A 19,223-nucleotide genomic window follows, 5' to 3' on the forward strand; every position below is an offset into this window, starting at 1 on the left:
ACGCACCGGATTTGTTACTGTCAGCTTCGTGCAAGTAATATGCTAACATAGTATTTATTTGGAAACAACTATGTCACCTATAATGAAAGCAAAATATTGAGCATTTAATTTCGTTTTAATATTGCCAGCTCTATAAAAAGCCAAACACCATGAATTATTCTTTGAACATAATTCATCATGAAAACTCAATTTGTTTCACTCTTTGTAATAGTCAACATCTGTTGGTTGACATCAAGTATTCGTTTGGATGACAAATTATGTACTCCAATTACTAAACATACGCAGTACAATATTTCGCTCAATAATGTAGGTCTTTACTCCCTTGGATTCAGCTGTGAATCAGATGATGGTAAATACCTAGGATCACATCTAACCAACCCCGGAGACAATATCGTTATCAAATTGCGTGTTGACGGCAAGAACGATACGAAAGTGGCTTCGTGCGATTTCTATTGGACAAAAAAAGATTTGAACATTCATGTCTATGACAAAAGCCTACAGAAAAAATGTGGTAATACTAATTTGGTTAATGTGTGTAAGTGGAATATATTAAGTGATGGTTTTTATATATATGATAATAGTAAAGAACCACCTCATTTTGTAAAGATGTATGATTGGTGATTTAATAGGAGTTGTTTATTTTGTAACGGCAAAGAAGAATTTAGTCATTACAATTTTCACTTGGGTAATATAATTTGCATTTAGCCAGATGGTGCATTTTTCACTTCACTTTAAATGGGTGTTAGGGGCTCATTCGTTTACCAATGTGTGTATCTTTAGCTATTGAGCTATCATGAATAAAGTATTTATTTAATTGGACGTTAAAAAAAAAAGAATTGAAATGTGCATTTGGTGACGATACACATGTCAAGTCTATTGTTTATAACAAAAAAAAAATGCTTTTATACAAACTACTGGTTTACGAATGGCTAAAGTCCAATTAATAATATCTTGTCATTTATTCACATAACATACTTTTAAGTTTTGATCAAGTGGATAAACTACAAAATCAAGGTTTATAATATCTTATCATTTTCTTCAATAACAAACATTATTTTAATAATATGATACTAATATTATGAAATTTATAATGATGATGATATAGTAACATTATTGTAACTAGCTACTTAAGATCTTGATTAAATGGATCTGCATATATGACAAACACACTGCTTGTTTACAAATGGATGAAGTCCGTTATATAAAATTTTGTCATTTATTCATTTAACATACATTAGTTTATAATTTTAAGGTATGTTACTGTATAAAGTTAGATACTTTTAACGATTGAGTCGTGAGCAATTAATGGATGCCTTTGTAGTACTGTCTGCTTGAACACAAATAAGAAATCTATATTTGTTTTTCTTTTTGCAATGGTCGATCAATATCTATTCGTTTTCATCAATTTTTTCATTTGAAATACAGTTAAATTACAATAACTGAACTTAAGCCGTGCAGCATTTCGATCAACAACTTCGAACTTTGGAGTCTTGGATTCAATTTGATTGTGAATCAGACGGCACAAAATTGGGATCAGAATATATTTATCCCGGAGATGAAGTTGTTCTAAATTTTCCAGTTGATTAGAACGATGACACAAAAGTAGAGGTGGAAAAAAAACCGGTTTCAATAAACCGAAAAAAACCGCTTCCTCAAGAATCAGTTCCACTTTTGGATCCAGAAATGGGTTCCGGACCGATTCCAAAGTGATTCGGAACCGGTTCTTGTTCGGAAAAAAACCTAAAAACAGTGGTCAAACATTGACCAATAACCGGTTCCGGTTCTTGAAGAACTGGTTCCAGTCAAAGTTGACTGGAACCGGTTCTGGTTCCGAACCGGTTTCAGGAACTGGATTTTGGCCATGTCTACACAAAAAGTACTTTCGTGTAATTTTTTTTGGATGAAACAAGATTTGAATATTCACGTGTATGGCAAAAGCCTAAAGAAACAATGTCGTAATAACTTGGCTAATACAGTATATGTAAGGGGAATATATCAACTATCAAGTGATGATTTTCATATTTATGATATTACGAGTAGTATACAACCAGCAGATGTATGATTGGTGATTAAAAAAATATATTAATGTTCATTTGCCATTTTTTTAGTAATGAATAATCGAAAAACCCAACAAACACAATAATCCATGCAAGTTCTAATACAATATACAGTAGTTGCTTATATAACCCACCAAAGTTTTCCGTTCTTCAACATGTGACATTTGCCCATGCAAGTTCTAACACAATATAGTTGCTTTTATAACCCTCCAAAGTTTTCCATTCTTCAACATGTGGCATTTGCCCCAAAGATTCAGTGGATATAGTTTGAACTTTGAACCATCCAACCTCATGTGTCTAATGGGTGGATGCGCTCTCTGATGATTTGAAACTGAAGCAACCATCAAAGAATTAACCTACAAAAACACATACATTCTGGTCGCGTTTGATTCGCAGATTCTGATGGAATTTGATGGAATTAGAATTGAATTTCATTCCTTAGTGCGTTTGGTTGCTCAATGATGAAGGAATATCATTCCGTTGGAATATCAACATTCCCTCATTTGATGGAATCTCCATTCCATGAGGATAGGGGAAGGAATCTCATTCCGTCTCTCCCTTAAATCTTCAAAAAATGAAAAACATTTCATCAAATTTCATTCCATCAGATTCCAATTCCTTCAATAGATTCCATTCCATCCAAAAACATTCCGTGAACCAAACGCGCCCTGGTTTTAGTTTGGCTCTCGGTCTTAGCCCGGGTTTAGACCGGATCAAGAGCCGAAAAACCCAAAAACAGGACCCGAGGACCAGACCGATTGACTACCGGGCGGTCCATTCCGGTCTGGGTTTAGTCAGTCTTGAGCCGGCCTTCGGGTTTCAGGTCGTATGCCCATCCCTAGGCCTAACACCATAATTGTATTTTACAAAGGCCTCCCTGATGCCCACTTTACTATTATCGTGATCCAAGATATGTTAACATTATATCTTTGCTCCTTGTATCTGAGGACCTTTCTTCCTTTGTAATTCGGATAGCTTTAAAGAAGTTATTGGCAAACTGCCAATTAGAATGTTGGTATCTCAAGATTATACGAGTTCTATATAAAGGCTTTTCAAAAGTAGTCGGGAAAGTAAGAAATCAATCCTCCAAACTTTGACTATTACTTGTAAATGATCAATGCAATTACCAGCAAAATAACCTCACTAATACTCTAGTGCATAATGTAAAGTTAATGTAAAGTTAATCCCCACCATACTGATGTCATTAATATTGCATAAATCACAATGTAGTTTTGGATTGCATTGTAGCCCTGTTTTTCTTTAACAATTCTTTCAGATTTACACAATGACACTTACTGGTATGTCTCTATGTGTCTCGTTCAAGACTTCAACGGAGACACCCCATTTCCTATCATCTGCACAAAAGAAATGCATATGTTCAAACAATTAGTAACCTGTTTATACTTCACATCAATTCTTCTATTTAAGTGAACAATACGGCTTATCCTAGTCTTTTGAGGTTACTTTTACTGAAGGTTGAAGTAGATGTTATCAACTTACTAAATTCTAAAAAAGAAACAAACACAAGAGAGCTTGTGGACCAACATCAAACTTACAACTTCATGCCATTGTAATCAAATAAAGTTAGTCCAAACAGAAACATTGCGTTTGGATTAACATATAACACTTACCATTGCGAGTGTACCATGAATCATGATTCAATTGTTGCAAAGAATGACTGGATTCCAAAAACGATGAATAGAATTCCACCAGATAGTGCAATCTGCATCATATCCAATAATATTTGTTTTAATACAAACAGAAAAAATGAGAGAAAGAGTTCAATGAGGTTAGAGAGCAAATTACAAATTTTTCAGATATTTGTGTTGCCAAGCTCTTCCCTCCAAAGACAGCAGCGGTCTGACATAAAGCTTGCCCTCTAAAGAGAGACACATAAATTATAGCGAAATGTCATTCTGGTGTTACATTCATGAAAGCTATAACAAGTGAGAATGACTCAACAGGCACTATCTTAGGTGTATGCATTAACGCCAAGGTTGTAAATAACGCTCGGCGGTCGCTCGGCGGTCGACCACCTTTAAGGTTAAATCTCATTTCGCGGAGTTATAATGGCGTTATAAGGGAGACTATAAAATATAAAAGAATTTATATAAAAAAATATATATGTTAGCAATATCCTAACAAAATTAGTCAAAAAAATGTCTTTTGGCCGTTATTTGACCGTTAAGCTCCGTTAAATCCGTTATTTGACCGTTAAATTCCGTTATTTGACCGTTAAATCCCGTTATAAAGGCCGTTAAGACCGTTAAATCCGTTATAACGGCCGTTAAATCCTCAGACCTTTAAATTTACCCTCCAACCCCCTTAACGTAACGCTGGACCTCCGTTACCGTTATAATAACGCAAGTTACTTTAATCATAATACTCATAAGATTTTTAAATATGAAAGGGTTAAGGAGCTAGTGGTGGGTAACTTACAAAATTCCCCCAAGAACAACACCCAACGGATTCTCAGCTGCAGCCAAACCAATGGTAGCTATCTGAAAATATGGTAAGTTTTAATACAACTACGTTGATCTTAGTAAAAGGTGCTTTAGATGCATGTGGTTTCAAATTAATGCCAAAGTGACAGCATAATTAGCATATACTCAGTGTCTAATGCTGACCTGGCTTTTGTCACCCCACTCGCCAAAGAAAGTTATAGAGAATGCCTGTTGAAATGAACATCAGTTAGGTATAACATCATGAGATTAGAGGTGTCAATTGAATGGGTCAATCTGGGTTATTTACTATCTCTAATGGGTAAAAGAAATATATTAATAAAAAGAGAAGTGAACAGTGTGATGACTCATCAACCTGTAGATTGTGGGTTTGAATCTCATGTTGGACATTTTTTTAAATATGAGTGCATCTATCTAGTTGCCTTTAAGGATAAAAAAAAAACTGCACAAGGAACAAAAAGTCGCCCGACTGGGAAAAAATTAATGCACGATCTCTGAATTTCCTAGTTAAATTAATTTAAAATAGATTGATGTTGAAATAATGTGTTTACTTTAAATAAATTTGACATAGTAACTACATATGAAAAAAGGTAAAAATTATGGCAAACTCAAGTACCCAACCCGACAAGACCCGAAACCATACCAAAAATAATGTGACTTGGTTACTCGACCCTTCTATTTGATAGAAACTGAGTTACGGGATCCAAACCTTCAGAAAGATGGGAGAGAAAAATTGGGAAAATAATGGCCTGTTCTTCTTTTTAGAATCATCATCAGCCTGCAAAACCATATATTAACGGATAGCATTAGATTTTAAGTCATTAGTATCTACACTATAATGTCTACTTTTGTTTAAGATTATGCCTCAAAGGGATATGGAGTGCAATTAAGTGCAACCATTACCAGTTTTCTTAGATGAAATTTAAAATCAATGGAATGTGATCTAGAGAGATTCATAAATTCATAAGCTCTTGTGATACCTTGTTGTTGGCTCTAGTTGCCTTTAAATCGGCATCCTACACGCATTTCAGAAGATAACCATTAGATTTTCAGTTTACAAGACTATCAACGTGATAGGAACAAAAGGCAACAGTGACAAACCAATTCAGCTTCAACTTCAGCTAATTCTTCTGACTCCCTGTCAGCAATAACAAAATTATAATCCATAAATAGTGAAACAATATTTGTTGTGAAGATGCTAATGTTTATCGAATTGGTTTTCAATATTTAGTAAAAATAGAGGATTACCCTTCGTGAAATGCATCCCATAAAGACCATACTCCAAATCCCAAAAACAATACAGTGGCAATATGCTTAGTCAATGTTCGCGAGATCTGCAATATCACGATCACAAGTTCAGATAAACAGTCAATAAGAGTTTTATACTACCACTTGCAGCTTGATATTAGCCATGTAGTTTTGATTATTACAATAACCATAAGATCATTATTCATAACCAACATAAAAATACTTTATCTTCCCTATTTAACATGTCATTTACAAAGAGTAGTATAGTCTATATAGCCATGACGACATATTAACCATCCATCTACATCATGAATAAGTTAATCTATATTCTTTAGTGGTGCAACTGCCCAAGTTGACTGAGAGCATATTAGAATATTCTTTTTGAACATAAACCTATACATGGGGAGCAAAAGTTGACATTGAACGTGTTACAATTAAAGACAAAATAACTAGACTGATTATGGAATCTATATAATCACAAAGACAATAGCTACACGGTAGCCACTAAATTAACATCTGTCATCAAAACAGCACAAATAAAGGGAACAAACATACCAGGTTTGGAGCAGCCCAGCCAACTACAGCGGACAGAATAGTCATAACCTAGAAATCAGTGAATCAACATACTTAACGACTTGTGTAGCTGGAGCTGAATTCCAAATTATAGTGATAAAAACAAAGACTCGGCAATATAAAAGGTGCTTACAATCAAAGCAGAAAGGCAGCCCGCCAAAACATATCGTCTCGGGTGACGCATAGCCAAAATCTAAAATCAGGATCACAACATTTCGTTAAAAAATGTAGCTAATATAATTTCAGTTATACTGGATAATGGATACATGAACAAATCTATAGATAGTATTTACAATTTAGTAACAGGTTCCTCTCAAACAAGAAAGAAAATGGAGTTCTAACAAAAAAACAGACAAGCAAAAACAGGTTTTGTTGCATAAGCTATATAAAATGATATAATTACCACCACCTCAAACTTTTCCAAAAATATGAAGATCCATTCCGAATAAAACAACGATATACACTTAATAACATGAATCACAAAAAAGAGCATCGTAAATTTAACTTTTGCAAAAAAACCTCGTGTTAAGTCTTCATTTGAAAAGTACAACTTTTGGCATAGTGGAATCTAATAACATTGTGTAGCTGTTTTTTGAACAAAGACAGCTTTATATCCCTAGAAGTTAACCAATAACCATTTAAACCAAAAGAAAGTCAAACTATCTGGAACAAAATGAAAGTATATCAATACTAGGAATCCATTATCACTTTCATTGATACCATATCAACGAATTTTCTAATAGTGTAATACCTTATGTAAAACTCAATACATATCCTTACGGAAACTTGATTTCGCTATACTACATTAACCACTTGATTCAGATTCCCATACTCGTAGCGTCGTAGGGGGTTGTTGTGATTACTTATGTATAAGCACTTATCTGCTAGAAAAAAAAAAAAAAAAAAGCAGACGCCTCTTTCTGTGTTTCTAATATCATAATTTAGTTTCTGCCTAAAACACTCAATATCATCTTTAACTTTTTTTCATTTTTCTAAAATACTCTTCGGTCGTCTCCGTGCAAACGAAATACATAATTCACAAAAATAACTTGATATAGTCAAAAGTTTTTTTTTGGCGATTATTTAATCAAATATTCTAAATCTAACTACAGTAAATCAAATGAGCTACTAATAAATTAATAATCATAATTTCAAACAAATAAGTCAATATTCAAATTCAGATGAGAAATGGAACTAACCGCAGCAGCAAAAAACGTCTTATCGCCGATTTCAGAGAGCACAGTCATGGCTAGAGACTTGGTAAACCCCTATGTTTTCACAGCATATACATACAAATCAAAATTATAATCAAAATTAAAATCAGCTTATATATGTATCAATAAATATAAGTAAAAAAAAAAGTGAGATTAATGAAAATTAAAACATACTTGAACAATTGATAAACTCATGATTGATATACAGGTGGAAATGATAGTTAGCTCTGATTTATTGTTAGAAATTAGTTTATATGATGAAGTGTGTGTGTGTGTGTGTGTGTGTGTTTTGATTGGATGATGATGATGAAAACTGGGAAAATGACCAGCCGAATTTGTGAAATAAAAAATTTAGAGAGAGCTGAAAAAGGAGAGAATCTATTTAATTGTATGTATATATTTTTGCATAGTCAAACAAGTTTTGATTAGTTATAGAAATGCACGGCCCTGATTTATCCCCCGATTTGTTTGGTGGCTTTTCCTTCTCGTGTGTATCTATCTATTCTCTCTCTCTATCTATATATATGTATTTTCTTTAGACTGTATTTGTGTCGATCTAACAAATCCAAAATAAGTATCTTGCCAGTATTTTTGTAAAATGATGTACTTTTTGAGCGGCATAGATCAAGTAGTGAGGGCCCACTTAAATTGGAGTAGCCCGTTTTAATCAAATTTTAAGAAGGGGTGTTTGGTATGTGATGGAATAGAAAGGAGAGAAAGAGAATGAGAAAGACTTCTCTTGTTTGTTTGCAATGGAAAAAGGGAATAAGAAAAGGGAATCGATTTCATTCTCTCCTTTCTCTACAAATTGTAGAGAATGGGTGAAATGGGTGAGAATGGAAATTTTTTTATTTTTTTAAAGATGTTATATGTAATAAATGTATTATTATCTAAAAATTTATTTATTTTTATATATCTATTCTCTGTGGGTACCAAACAACGAAATTCATTCTTTTTCAAAATACTTATTCTCTTTCTCACTATTTCTAATCTCTATTACATTTTCATTCTCTATGATTCCTTACTACCAAACACCCCTTTAAGTTCCAAGAGGTTGTGTGTGGTTTATATATTTGATAGACGGATGAAATTGGAATTTAAATTCATTTTTTAGTGTATTTGATTGTTTTTTGTTGGAATGTATATATTCTCTCATCTGATAAAATCTCTATTACTTTGGATGAGAGAAGATATTTCATTTAATCTATCACTTTAATCTTTCATTTCATCTATCACTTTAATCTTCAAAAAATAAAAATAATTTCATTTCATCGAATTTCATTTTCAATAGATTTTATTTTTTTCAAAAACATTTTATTAACCATATACGGATAAACATATAACTAAAACTCGATAAGAATGGCTTTCATGTTTACATGATTATTTTAACTCTAATTTTAATTGAATACAGAACAAGTAGAAACAGTATATTGCAAGCACATTATAACTCGTACAAAAAGTAGTTTATATTTATTTGTGCAAATAATCCAAAAAATCTGTCCAGGAGCCGCCACCAAAATAGTGTAGCCTGTCAAATGTATAGATCTTTCACAAAATGCTTTGGGTCTTGATGTTCTCGTAAAATAATCTGGTTTGAACCTTTTAAGTAAATATCATATGGTGGTTTAAATGAAAATCTTAAACCCGTCACGGAATACCCCGTTAAATCATGCATATCTAAGTAAAAGACTCATTCGCTGCAAGTAACTTGAACAAGAAAATTCTCGTTTCATAACATTTTTTGTTGAAAAACATGCATCTGGTCTATTTAATCTATACTTTACCACACTACACTACAACTAATACTTGGGTTTCATCTAGAAAGAGCAAGTTTAAGGACAAAACTCGTTTACTGCGAGCAAAAGAGACGATCTCTATATGAAAAGATTACTCTATGCATCACAATTATTATTTTAGTTTCATTTTCGCTTTTTTAACACGAAACTTTTTCTCAGGTTGCCTCTGCCATCGGAAACTTGCAGCTTTTAACCACTTTGGTTTAACCAAAAACTTCTGTTCTCGAATCGCCCAACGTGACTTCTCAGTTCCAACATTTGTGGAAATGACATGTGTCACTGATGGGCCAACCTCAGTCAAGCTTGTTGCACCTAATCTCTCTGCCAGCGGCCATAGCTCATGGATTTCGGCCTGGTCATTTGTTACAAACTCACCATCGAACACAACTATACACCCCTTCAATATTTCACTACGAACTGCACGTAGCATCTGGTATAACCAATCAGATTAATAGTCTGCTGTCTGACTTAGAATTAATAAAAGTGGGAGTTGTGAAGATTTTGCCTATCCAATTATTTTTGTGTGTCTGGATTAGTATATATATAAAAGTAGACATGATCATAATTGCATCTCACCTGTCTTGTATCTCGGCCTGCAAAATCATCCCCAAGTTCCTATTGTGTAACAATATGATTAGACGTTAGCGCTAAAAGCACAGCTATTGGGGGTGGCAAAATGGGCAGGTTGAGAAACAGGTCTATATGGGTTATTGGTAACTTTTGTGTGTGGTTCAAAACAGATACTCAGATAGGATAGTGTTGGAAAGACCAGTCAACACTTTATAATCTTCTTTTGTAGTTCACTTTTGAAAATCATTGACAGATTCTGTCTACAGGACAATATTCATAAAACAATGGATCATGGATGATGTAGAATATCCAAAAACATGCTTAGTAAATTTTGGCTTGTTCAACCCATTTGACAACTTTCATATTCGGAGAAAAATTTATAACCAACCTAACCCTCACTCAAATTCAATCTGAGTTGACCAGTTACCATATAAATGGGTTGAAAATACGACCTGTAAAAAATAATGATTTTGTAGAAAGTGACCAAAAGATTCGCAGAACATACCGGGTCAAAAAACATACTGTGGACTCGTTTAAGCACTTTAAGAACATTGGCAAGAGCGCCGTCAACATCACTCTCATCACTTCTCTTATGAGAAAAAGATTTAGATTTGCAGGCAAATTGTTTACGGCTCGAGGCAAAGAAATGATACCTTTCCATCAATATCAAGTTTTCTGTGTGCTTCTTCCATACCTGTCAGTGCAAATTAATACCAGTATTCAGGTAGAAAATAAAACTTCAAAAACAAGAAGTATATTCACTATGAAAATGGTTACTTGTTCAGTATCATCAAGGATCAAAACAGCACTTTCTTGGCCTGCTAGCACATCAAGGCCTTTTTGATGTCTTTGGGTGCAATCATTTTTTGCAATGACTTTAGAGTTAAAGTAAACCATATCAGGGTCAAGCAGGTCTGCCATTTTTAATGCATAAGCACGCTCACCCATCGTGTAAATGTACATATCAAACAGATTGCTAGCTTCTTTCAGGAAAGTGTGAACGAAGGGCCTCAACTTTGTTAACATGTGAGTAAACGGTTTAAATAGACTGCCTCTCAGGGCATCTGTCATTATAAATTATGATATCATTTGCTTTTAATAAAAAAAAATAATATCAATACAAATTAGTACAAGATATACCTTGCATTGGATCATTCAGGTTCTTTATGTATCGTTCTTTTATAGTTAAAGTTTTTACATGGGTTGTGTTTAGTAAGGTGTGGTCTAAATCAAGAACCAAGTAAAGCTTTTTATGACGTAACAAGTTCTTTAGATCTCTTTCACGCAGTCGGGCAATTTCATCATTAGCAAGTCTCAGATCCTGCAATATCCAAGATTCCTTAATTGGTAACACAAATTTCATGAAACTTACGCAAGAGACAACATGTGTGTTCTTATGAAAGTGTAATAACCTTGTGTATATACCCAAATGCGACACCTGACTGATTTTCCATCTTCTCTCCGCACTTTATGCACATTCCTCCAATAAAACCAGGATGTGTGCATATATGCTCCTTCACTGGCACTTCCAAACGTAACAACTAACAAAAGGTCAGAGGTTGTATATATTTCGGCATGTCGCATATAGTCTAATAGTAGATTATGTACTAAAGAATGCCGGATACATCCCAAGCAATCAAAGCATTATATATACGTCCTAACATAGTTCTTTTTGTTTCAAACTAATATATGAACAGTAGAATAGAAGCATCACCTATAGCTTTTGATTGTTCAACAGGAGATATTGAGCCATTGGGTTCTTCTGTACTGATCTTCCTCTTCTTTGTCCTGCAGGAAGACCAAATCGTTTACAAGCAGCATAAATGTGGAAGTATTATGAACTTTTCTACGATGATTTTACATATGCATGTTGGTAGCAAAATGCTTTAAATATTAGATAGATGCCTGTTTCCATTATGATATTATAGGAGAAAATGTTCCAAATCACAAGAATTTAATTACTATGGGAGAAGAACACACGAATATGCCAATACTAACTCTCAAAAACACAACAAGAAACAAATTTCACAGGCGAATACATTTGAACGACAGACTTAAGTTCCTCTAAGATATTACTCCGTCACATTTTGGTATCAAATGAGACGTGAACCCACGAAACAAGCTATATATATGTAACCTCAATAAGATGTTAATTATACAGATTAAAATGTCTGGATGAATTAATAGTACTTATTTACCAATAGAGCTACTTTACAAATGGGGCTAATTACTTCGCTGACAGGCGTATTTGAAAATGTGTTTATTTCTCAATGATATCCGACGACCAAGACGATGTACCTTTCTATAATGGAACTACAAGACTCATCACTATTGTCTGGTTGAGAATCATCAAAATCAGAATCCAGCTCTGCATTCAGGAATGCGGCAAAATCATCGATGCTTGATGAGTTCACCCGAGCAGGAGTCATCTAAGCTTAAATCAATCATTTATCACATTCAATTTAATACTTAAATTGAAACACAGACTTACAAAATACAATCAAGAAAAAAGTGCCATATCTTTTTTTTTATTATTAACATCCGTTTTGGTCATAAAATTATATTAGGAAACACTAATTAAAATCGATAACTATTTCTATCTATCTATCTATCTAATTGAACAAATAATTAATGTAACCTTAATAAAACATATAACTGCTAGAAGGACTTTCACACTTGAGATATAGGACTTGTTAAAGATTTTTTAGCTGAAAGAAAGTCACAAAATTTTATAAAGAAGCTTAATTGTTATTAGAGGGTCTTCCATCGATGTGGGACACTAATAACTATTCTCAAAACATTAGAATATGAATTTAACTACACTAGAATATTCTTACAATTACAAGCTATCACTTTTTTTTACAAAATACGTCAAATATTGAACCATCCCAAAGAGTCGAGACATAAGACGACTATCATTTCAGCAAGCAACTTTCACGCTAAACTTCTCCTAGGTTGCCGGTCAACTCTAATATCGAAAAAATTCAGCTTTTAACCAACGTGGTTCAGCCAAAAACTATTTTCCCATGATTGCCCAGCGTGAATTCTCAGATCGACCATCTGCGGAGATGACATGCGTCACCAATGAGTCAACCTCAGCTCAGCATGTAGCTCCTAACCTCAATGATTTTCGGCTTGAAAATTTAGTTGGAAACTTGTCTGCTCAATTTTACACCCCTTCAGAATTTCACAAACTGCAGGCAACATCTGTCATAACAACTAGGCATATTAAGAATCCTACCTTAAGCATTGATAAAAATGAGAGTGACAAATGTTTTGCATTTTCTCTTCATTTTTTTTTTTGTTGTTGGTCTGTGTGTGTTAATTAGTATGTGAAATTAACATAATATATACACTAACAAGTAACAAACCAGGCAGGTAGAACTTCCAGGTTCCAGCATGTTTCAACCGGTAAACCTCCACATTGTCTTGGTTGTTTCATCTCTAATCCGTCAATTAAGTATTCAAACCCGTCGAAACAGTGAACTATACAAGTCTATAAAATAAAATATACTTCAATATCTTAATGTTAACATTCTCTTACAATAAGCCATTTTTTCACATGAAGCCAACCGCTATGAGTAGTGGTTTATATTTCACTCATCTTGGAAAGGCATCAACCAAATTGCCTAGTTTCCTTTTTTCCTGTCAAAACAAACCACAGCTAAACCTTACCAACACGCCCACAACTTTACAGCATTCTTAACCGTAAATCACAACTTTTTTTTTGAACGTCATACCGTAAATCACAACTATTTCAGTATTCTTTTGAAATTATCATCCCAGATGACAACAAATACTTATAGTTTCATGATATTATCTTTCCCAAATGGTCAATACTAGACATAATACTAATAATAGTATCATATCCTGTACAATATAACTATCGATTACCTGAATAAGTCAGGATGCAATCTTTGCCCCTCTAATCAATCACCTATACCAAACATCTAAAACCTTCTATCTAGTGGGTTGTAACATTAGGTCAAAATGGAGTGCGAGAGATGGGTCAATTGTTGTCTTCTAATTTTTTCACTTTTTTCACTGGAAACTTCTCCTCGGGTTGCCTCTGCCATCGGAAACCTGCAGCTTCTAACCATCGTGGTTCAACCAAGAACTTGTTTTCCTGAACTGCCCAGCGTGATATTTCAGTTTCAGCATCTCTGGAAATTACATGAGTCACTGATGGGTCAGCCTCAGTTGAGCATGTGGCTCCCAAGTTCTCTGCCAGCCTCCGTAGTTCCGCCTGGAATGGTGGTGGATACACACCACTGAACACAATATTAGATCCCTTCAGAACTTCACTACGAATTGCACGCAACATCTGACATGATAATAAAAGGCAGATTAATCCCGCATCAGCATTAATGGTAACGAAAATCTTAGCATTAAGTATTTGCTCACTAGCACCTCTTCCTAACCTTGAACTTTGCAAAAGATTAGGTAATTTATATATCTATTGTGCCGAAGAAAAAAGGGGCAAATGCTTTCCCTCTTATCTATTTTTTTGGAACGTGTTAATATTATTGGATATGTGATAAAGAGCAGAAATGTCAATCAAATGGATAGCTCACCTGCCGTGCATCTCGGCCAGCAAAATCCTCCCCAAGTTCCTGATATGTAATAGCAAGATTAAAACTTAGCTTCCAAAACACATTATTAGAGGTATCAAAAGGTTCTGGGTAAGGTTCATCAAAATGGTTGGGTAAGATAGAGGGTCAAACTGGTTCAGGTCCAAACAGGTTCGGTCATGTTGAATACACCTGGCGAGATGTTGTTGCCCATTTTTCTTGAACCCATGAAAAGACTTTACATATTAAACAGGATAATATAAAGCAATATTATCAAAATGAGGAAATCATAATGATTTCTAGCAACACACAACTTGCGTCCAGCCATGCTCTTAGGAGCCAAAAAAAAATCTGATTTGTTTACCCTTACATTTGTAGTTTTGTACATGTAAACAATCAATGTCTCTCTTTAGTCTTTCGTACGTGCAGATTGTGTGCCATATGACGTTTTCAAGATGACGCTGAAAACATTTGAATTTATGTTTAAAAATTTTGGCCATTTAAGTATTTAACCATCCAACCCATTTAAATGTCCCATTTTCAGATCATTTTTTTATATATAATCCTTTTGAACCATTGCCCTCCACTACAACCTGAATTGATCCGTTTCCATATACAGCAATGGGATGGAATTGCCACCTATACATGTTATGATTTTGTAGGAAGAAACCAGCAGAGTGACAGAACATACCGGATCAAAAAACATACTATGGACTCGTTTAAGCACTTTAAGAACAGTGGCAAGAGCACCATCAACATCACTTTCATCACTTCTCATTTGAGAAAGAGATTGAGATTTGTAACCAAGCTGTTTACAACTGGAGGCAAAGAATATATATCTTTCCATCAATACCAAATTATCCTTGTGCTTCATCCATACCTGTCCATGCAAGAAAAAACCACCTTTAGCATATTCACATATATATAATATGTAAAAAGAAAATACTGTGCATTTGCTTACATGTTCAGTATCATCAAGAATCAGAACAGCACTTTCCTGGCCCGCGAGCACATCAAGGCCCTTCTGATGTCTTTGGGTGCAATCGTTTTGTGCTATGACTTTAGAGTTAAAGTAAACCTTACCAGGGTCAAGCAGATTTGCCATTTCCAATGCATAAGCACGTTCACCCATGGTATAAATGTACATTTCAAACAGATTACTAGCTTCTTTCAGGAAAGTGTGAACAAAAGGCCTCAACTTTGTCGCCATGTGCATGAATGGTAACTTAAATAGACTGCCTCTCAGTTGATCTGTGATTATAAGTTACAAAGTTGTTCCCATGGTTACAATATTATTTCCCTTTTCATAAGAAAATATGGAAATCTCAATGCACTATCTTTATAAATACATTTCATGGGAACTAATAGAGAAAAACCACAAAATTACTATAGGTATTTATACCTTGCATAGGATCTTGTGAGTTCATCAAATTTCCTTCTTCTTGTGTTACATCCACTAAGCGGGTTGAGTTTAGTAGTGTGTGGTCCAAATCAAGAACCAGATAAAGCTTTTTATGACGTAACAAATTCTTTAGATCTCTTTCACGTAGCCGAGCAATTTCATCATTGGCAAGTCTCAGATCCTGTAATATCATAAGATATTTTAGTAACACAGGTTCAAGAAATGGAGGGCAGAGATGATATATGTGCTTTAATAGAAGAATAATAACCTTGTGTATATAGCCAAATGCAATGCCAGACTGATTGTCCATTTTCTCTCCACACTTTAGGCACATTCCTCCAATAAAACCAGGATGTGTGCATATATCATCTGTCACTGATGCTTCTGAGCGTAATAATCAATAAAGAAAATCTAAATTAGTATATGAAGAAGACACTGTGGCCTAAGAAAATATTATGTTTTAAAGATTGCAGGACCTAGGTATTGTGGTATTTTATATGGTTCTTATAGTTCTTTTTTTAATGAAATTACTTAATGTAGTTTTTCTCAAGATGAACCAATATATAAAAAATAAAATCATCACCTATAACTTTTGATATTTCAATTTGAGATGTTGAACCAGCAGGTTCTTCTGTACTATCCATAACAATGACCTTCCTCCGCTTTGTACTGTGAAAGACAAAAGCATTTATCATACATACAGCAAAAATGATTGAAATGCTGAAATCAAATTACATCTAACAGACAACAACTTCAGAAATTCGGAACATCCAGATTGACTCCTCGATAGATCCAAACTCTATTCGATAATGAGTTCCATATTTACAGAAAAGGGTATTGACTATTAAATGCCTGTAACCGACATGACATAATTGGGAAAAATTGTATAAAATTAACTTTCAGCTTGCAAATCAATCTTCTGAGATATTACTGGTCTCATAAGGCAGTACTAGATATTTTCAGCCCAACTTCCCACACACACTACAAAAAAATAATAACAAAATATGACTAGTGGAGAGAAATAACCAATATGCAAATACTTATATTTTCTTCATGGGACAGTTCAAGTGTTCAACGGACAGAGTCTAGTGGTGATCATTGATCAGGACCAAATTAACTGGTTTTCATTAAATTATAGATGCTAGACTTTGTAAGTATACAGCATATTTAGCAAAATGATAGACAAAACATTTATCTCCCAAATGGTGTAGATTGGCAGCAACACCCTTGACCCCAGGTACCTACTTGTCACCAACCATTGTCCACCCCAAAAGATATAGCTCCAAGCAACTCCCCTAGCACAGTGGGACACGCTAGAGACAGGACTTGAAGCCAAGACCTCTTTATATCCCAAAAGTCCCTCTAGCAGGCCCAAGTGGTATATGGGTGTGCGGGTATTTATCAGACGGCCAAAATGACTGAATACTGTTAAAATCATATCACATCTAGCAGATAAGTAGATAACAACTTCTAAAATTTGGAACCACCAGATAGACTTCTCAATGTATCCCTTAACCAAATATTCCATATGTGAGAATGGCTCACAAACATAATTACAGATAAGGGTTCGCCATCAAAATGTCTATGACCATCATGACATGGTTAAAATGAAATTTTTGCTTGCAAATCAATTGCTGAGACAAAACTGATACTATAAGGCAGTACTAGGTATTTTAAGCTCAACTACACACATGTGCAAAATAAAAACAATAATAACAAACTATTAGCAGTGGAGCAGAACAAGACAAATGCAAATAATTACATTTTTTCCACAGTACGGACAGTTGGAGTGTAATGCATGGTCAGGACAAAATGAACAGATTCTCATTTATATATAACTGCTACACTCTATCAGTAGGCAAATGGATGCCCTAATAGTAATTTAGACCAAGTGATAAGAAGAAGGTAAACTAAGACTATCCTTCTTTCTTCCAAACTAATACAATGAGAAATAAACTCCACATAAAACTAAACCAGTGAGGTACAAAGTATTTACAGATTCTAATGCCTCGTTCTACCTAACTATATCCCACTATGGATCATGTGTCGATTGTTCTTAAGCCAGTGACGTAATGCAAGATTCAACAAAAGTGAACATGACAAGAATGATCCCACAAACCAGTGTATACATGCGTAAATAAACATTAAGTAGACCAATATCTGTAACATGGAGCATACTATAAACTAATAACACAACGTCGTTGAGGTGTAACACATCACAATTTAACCGTTGATACATAACGAATGAGCGAAATTAACATTATTACTTACCTTTCGATAAGATACTTATAAGTCTCGTGGTCCTCCTCCTCTTCCTCATCATCATCACCATCGTTATCATCATCATCATCAATAACGGCAATATCTTCAGGACCTAGTTGAGTCGCAGTCTCAGAATCAGAATCGAGTTCCTTGTCCAAAAACGCGGCAAAATCATCACTGCTTGATGAGTTCACCGGCGAATCCTCCACGACACTCATCTAAACTAACTCCTAAACACAATCACTAGCCACATTTAATATTTACATAAAAACACCAACAAAAACAAGATAGTAAGACCTAAATTTCAATAAAGTATAATTTTACAATTATTATTATTATTTTTTTTTTTTCAATTTAATTTCACCTAGGGCTTTTAATGAACATCTAATAAACACACTTTTAGGCACCTTTATACATATATTAGTATATTACTTTTAAATTTATAACTAAATGCATACAGTTATAATGAAAATTTTAAATCACATTTAACAAAATTCAGCATACATACATACATATATGTATATATATATATATGTGTGCACATATACATATGAACAAAATGAATAAAAATTATATCTCAATACGTAGAAACTTACGAGAGAATGATAATAACTAACTGTCACCGGAAAAGTGGTATTGCGCCGCAGCTGCAGCGTTGGCGGTCTTGAACACCGCCGTGAGTTGACGTTCGCCGGAGAAAAAAAGACGCTGAGACACGGCAGTGTGATAGTGACGATCCCCAAAGACAGTGCCAATGTAATTACTCCGTATTTGTTTTTGGTTTTTATTTTTTGTTTTAACATAAAAAAAAATGAATAAATAAATTTGACATATAAAGGATAATATAGGCCGGGTTATTTTGGGTCCAGCCCACCCGTAAATCCGTAATTACTCTACGAAGTACGTAGTTTTCTCTTCTTTTTTTTTTCCAAACATTTTCCTTAGTTTTTTCCAAATATTAATTAGCGAGTGTTGAAAACCATTCTAGGAACATCAACGAATACCAACTTGATATAAATTTTCCAATTTGACTATATTTATAGCTTTGAAATTGATATATCTTTCTGA

General features: G+C 34.2%; 3 protein-coding genes across 3 annotated transcripts; all 3 read right to left on the reverse strand.

Moving 5' to 3' along the window:
• Positions 1-3,232: 3,232 nt before the first annotated feature.
• On the reverse strand, positions 3,233-7,947 carry LOC122604212 (GDT1-like protein 4). Its single transcript, XM_043777108.1, has 13 exons — positions 7,729-7,947; positions 7,540-7,608; positions 6,474-6,533; positions 6,323-6,370; positions 5,768-5,853; positions 5,621-5,657; positions 5,500-5,535; positions 5,229-5,297; positions 4,685-4,729; positions 4,497-4,558; positions 3,864-3,936; positions 3,689-3,780; positions 3,233-3,412 (listed from the first exon to the last, which is right to left on the reverse strand). The coding sequence occupies exons 1-12, from the start codon at positions 7,747-7,749 to the stop codon at positions 3,709-3,711; spliced, it is 678 nt and encodes a 225-aa protein (XP_043633043.1). The 5' UTR covers positions 7,750-7,947; the 3' UTR covers positions 3,233-3,412; positions 3,689-3,708.
• A 1,515-nt stretch (positions 7,948-9,462) lies between these two features.
• On the reverse strand, positions 9,463-12,250 carry LOC122604220 (RNA polymerase II C-terminal domain phosphatase-like 4). Its single transcript, XM_043777115.1, has 8 exons — positions 12,219-12,250; positions 11,657-11,708; positions 11,333-11,461; positions 11,061-11,241; positions 10,698-10,984; positions 10,426-10,614; positions 9,927-9,965; positions 9,463-9,780 (listed from the first exon to the last, which is right to left on the reverse strand). Exons 3-8 carry the CDS (start codon positions 11,396-11,398, stop codon positions 9,463-9,465), a joined length of 1,080 nt encoding a protein of 359 aa, XP_043633050.1. The 5' UTR covers positions 11,399-11,461; positions 11,657-11,708; positions 12,219-12,250.
• A 1,372-nt stretch (positions 12,251-13,622) lies between these two features.
• LOC122585470 (RNA polymerase II C-terminal domain phosphatase-like 4) lies at positions 13,623-18,959 on the reverse strand. The gene is made up of 9 exons (XM_043757599.1): positions 18,752-18,959; positions 18,165-18,385; positions 16,477-16,562; positions 16,162-16,277; positions 15,894-16,074; positions 15,453-15,742; positions 15,183-15,371; positions 14,495-14,533; positions 13,623-14,244 (listed from the first exon to the last, which is right to left on the reverse strand). The coding sequence occupies exons 2-9, from the start codon at positions 18,371-18,373 to the stop codon at positions 13,930-13,932; spliced, it is 1,425 nt and encodes a 474-aa protein (XP_043613534.1). The 5' UTR covers positions 18,374-18,385; positions 18,752-18,959; the 3' UTR covers positions 13,623-13,929.
• Positions 18,960-19,223: the final 264 nt, after the last annotated feature.

Source organism: Erigeron canadensis, chromosome 1 (assembly GCF_010389155.1).
Source record: "Erigeron canadensis isolate Cc75 chromosome 1, C_canadensis_v1, whole genome shotgun sequence".
NCBI classification, from domain to species: Eukaryota; Viridiplantae; Streptophyta; class Magnoliopsida; order Asterales; family Asteraceae; genus Erigeron; species Erigeron canadensis.

What these genes read in the sequence shown, in the direction of transcription:
- LOC122604212 (XM_043777108.1), bottom strand. Translation starts at nt 7,749, where the DNA reads ATGAGTTTATCAATTGTTCAA. An exon ending in AGACGTTTTTTGCTGCTGCG is followed by an intron (nt 6,534 to 7,539) that starts GTTAGTTCCATT and finishes TCCTGATTTTAG; the next exon opens with ATTTTGGCTATGCGTCACCC. An exon ending in CACAAATATCTGAAAAATTT is followed by an intron (nt 3,781 to 3,863) that starts GTAATTTGCTCT and finishes GATATGATGCAG; the next exon opens with ATTGCACTATCTGGTGGAAT.
- LOC122604220 (XM_043777115.1), bottom strand. Translation starts at nt 11,398, where the DNA reads ATGTGCATAAAGTGCGGAGAGAAGATGGAAAATCAGTCAGGTGTCGCA. An exon ending in ACAGTATGTTTTTTGACCCG is followed by an intron (nt 9,966 to 10,425) that starts GTATGTTCTGCG and finishes GTTACACAATAG; the next exon opens with GAACTTGGGGATGATTTTGC. An exon ending in CAGGCCGAGATACAAGACAG is followed by an intron (nt 9,781 to 9,926) that starts GTGAGATGCAAT and finishes TGGTTATACCAG; the next exon opens with ATGCTACGTGCAGTTCGTAG.
- LOC122585470 (XM_043757599.1), bottom strand. Translation starts at nt 18,373, where the DNA reads ATGAGTGTCGTGGAGGATTCGCCGGTGAACTCATCAAGCAGTGATGAT. An exon ending in CTCACAAGATCCTATGCAAG is followed by an intron (nt 15,743 to 15,893) that starts GTATAAATACCT and finishes TTATAATCACAG; the next exon opens with ATCAACTGAGAGGCAGTCTA. An exon ending in CTGGCCGAGATGCACGGCAG is followed by an intron (nt 14,245 to 14,494) that starts GTGAGCTATCCA and finishes TTATCATGTCAG; the next exon opens with ATGTTGCGTGCAATTCGTAG.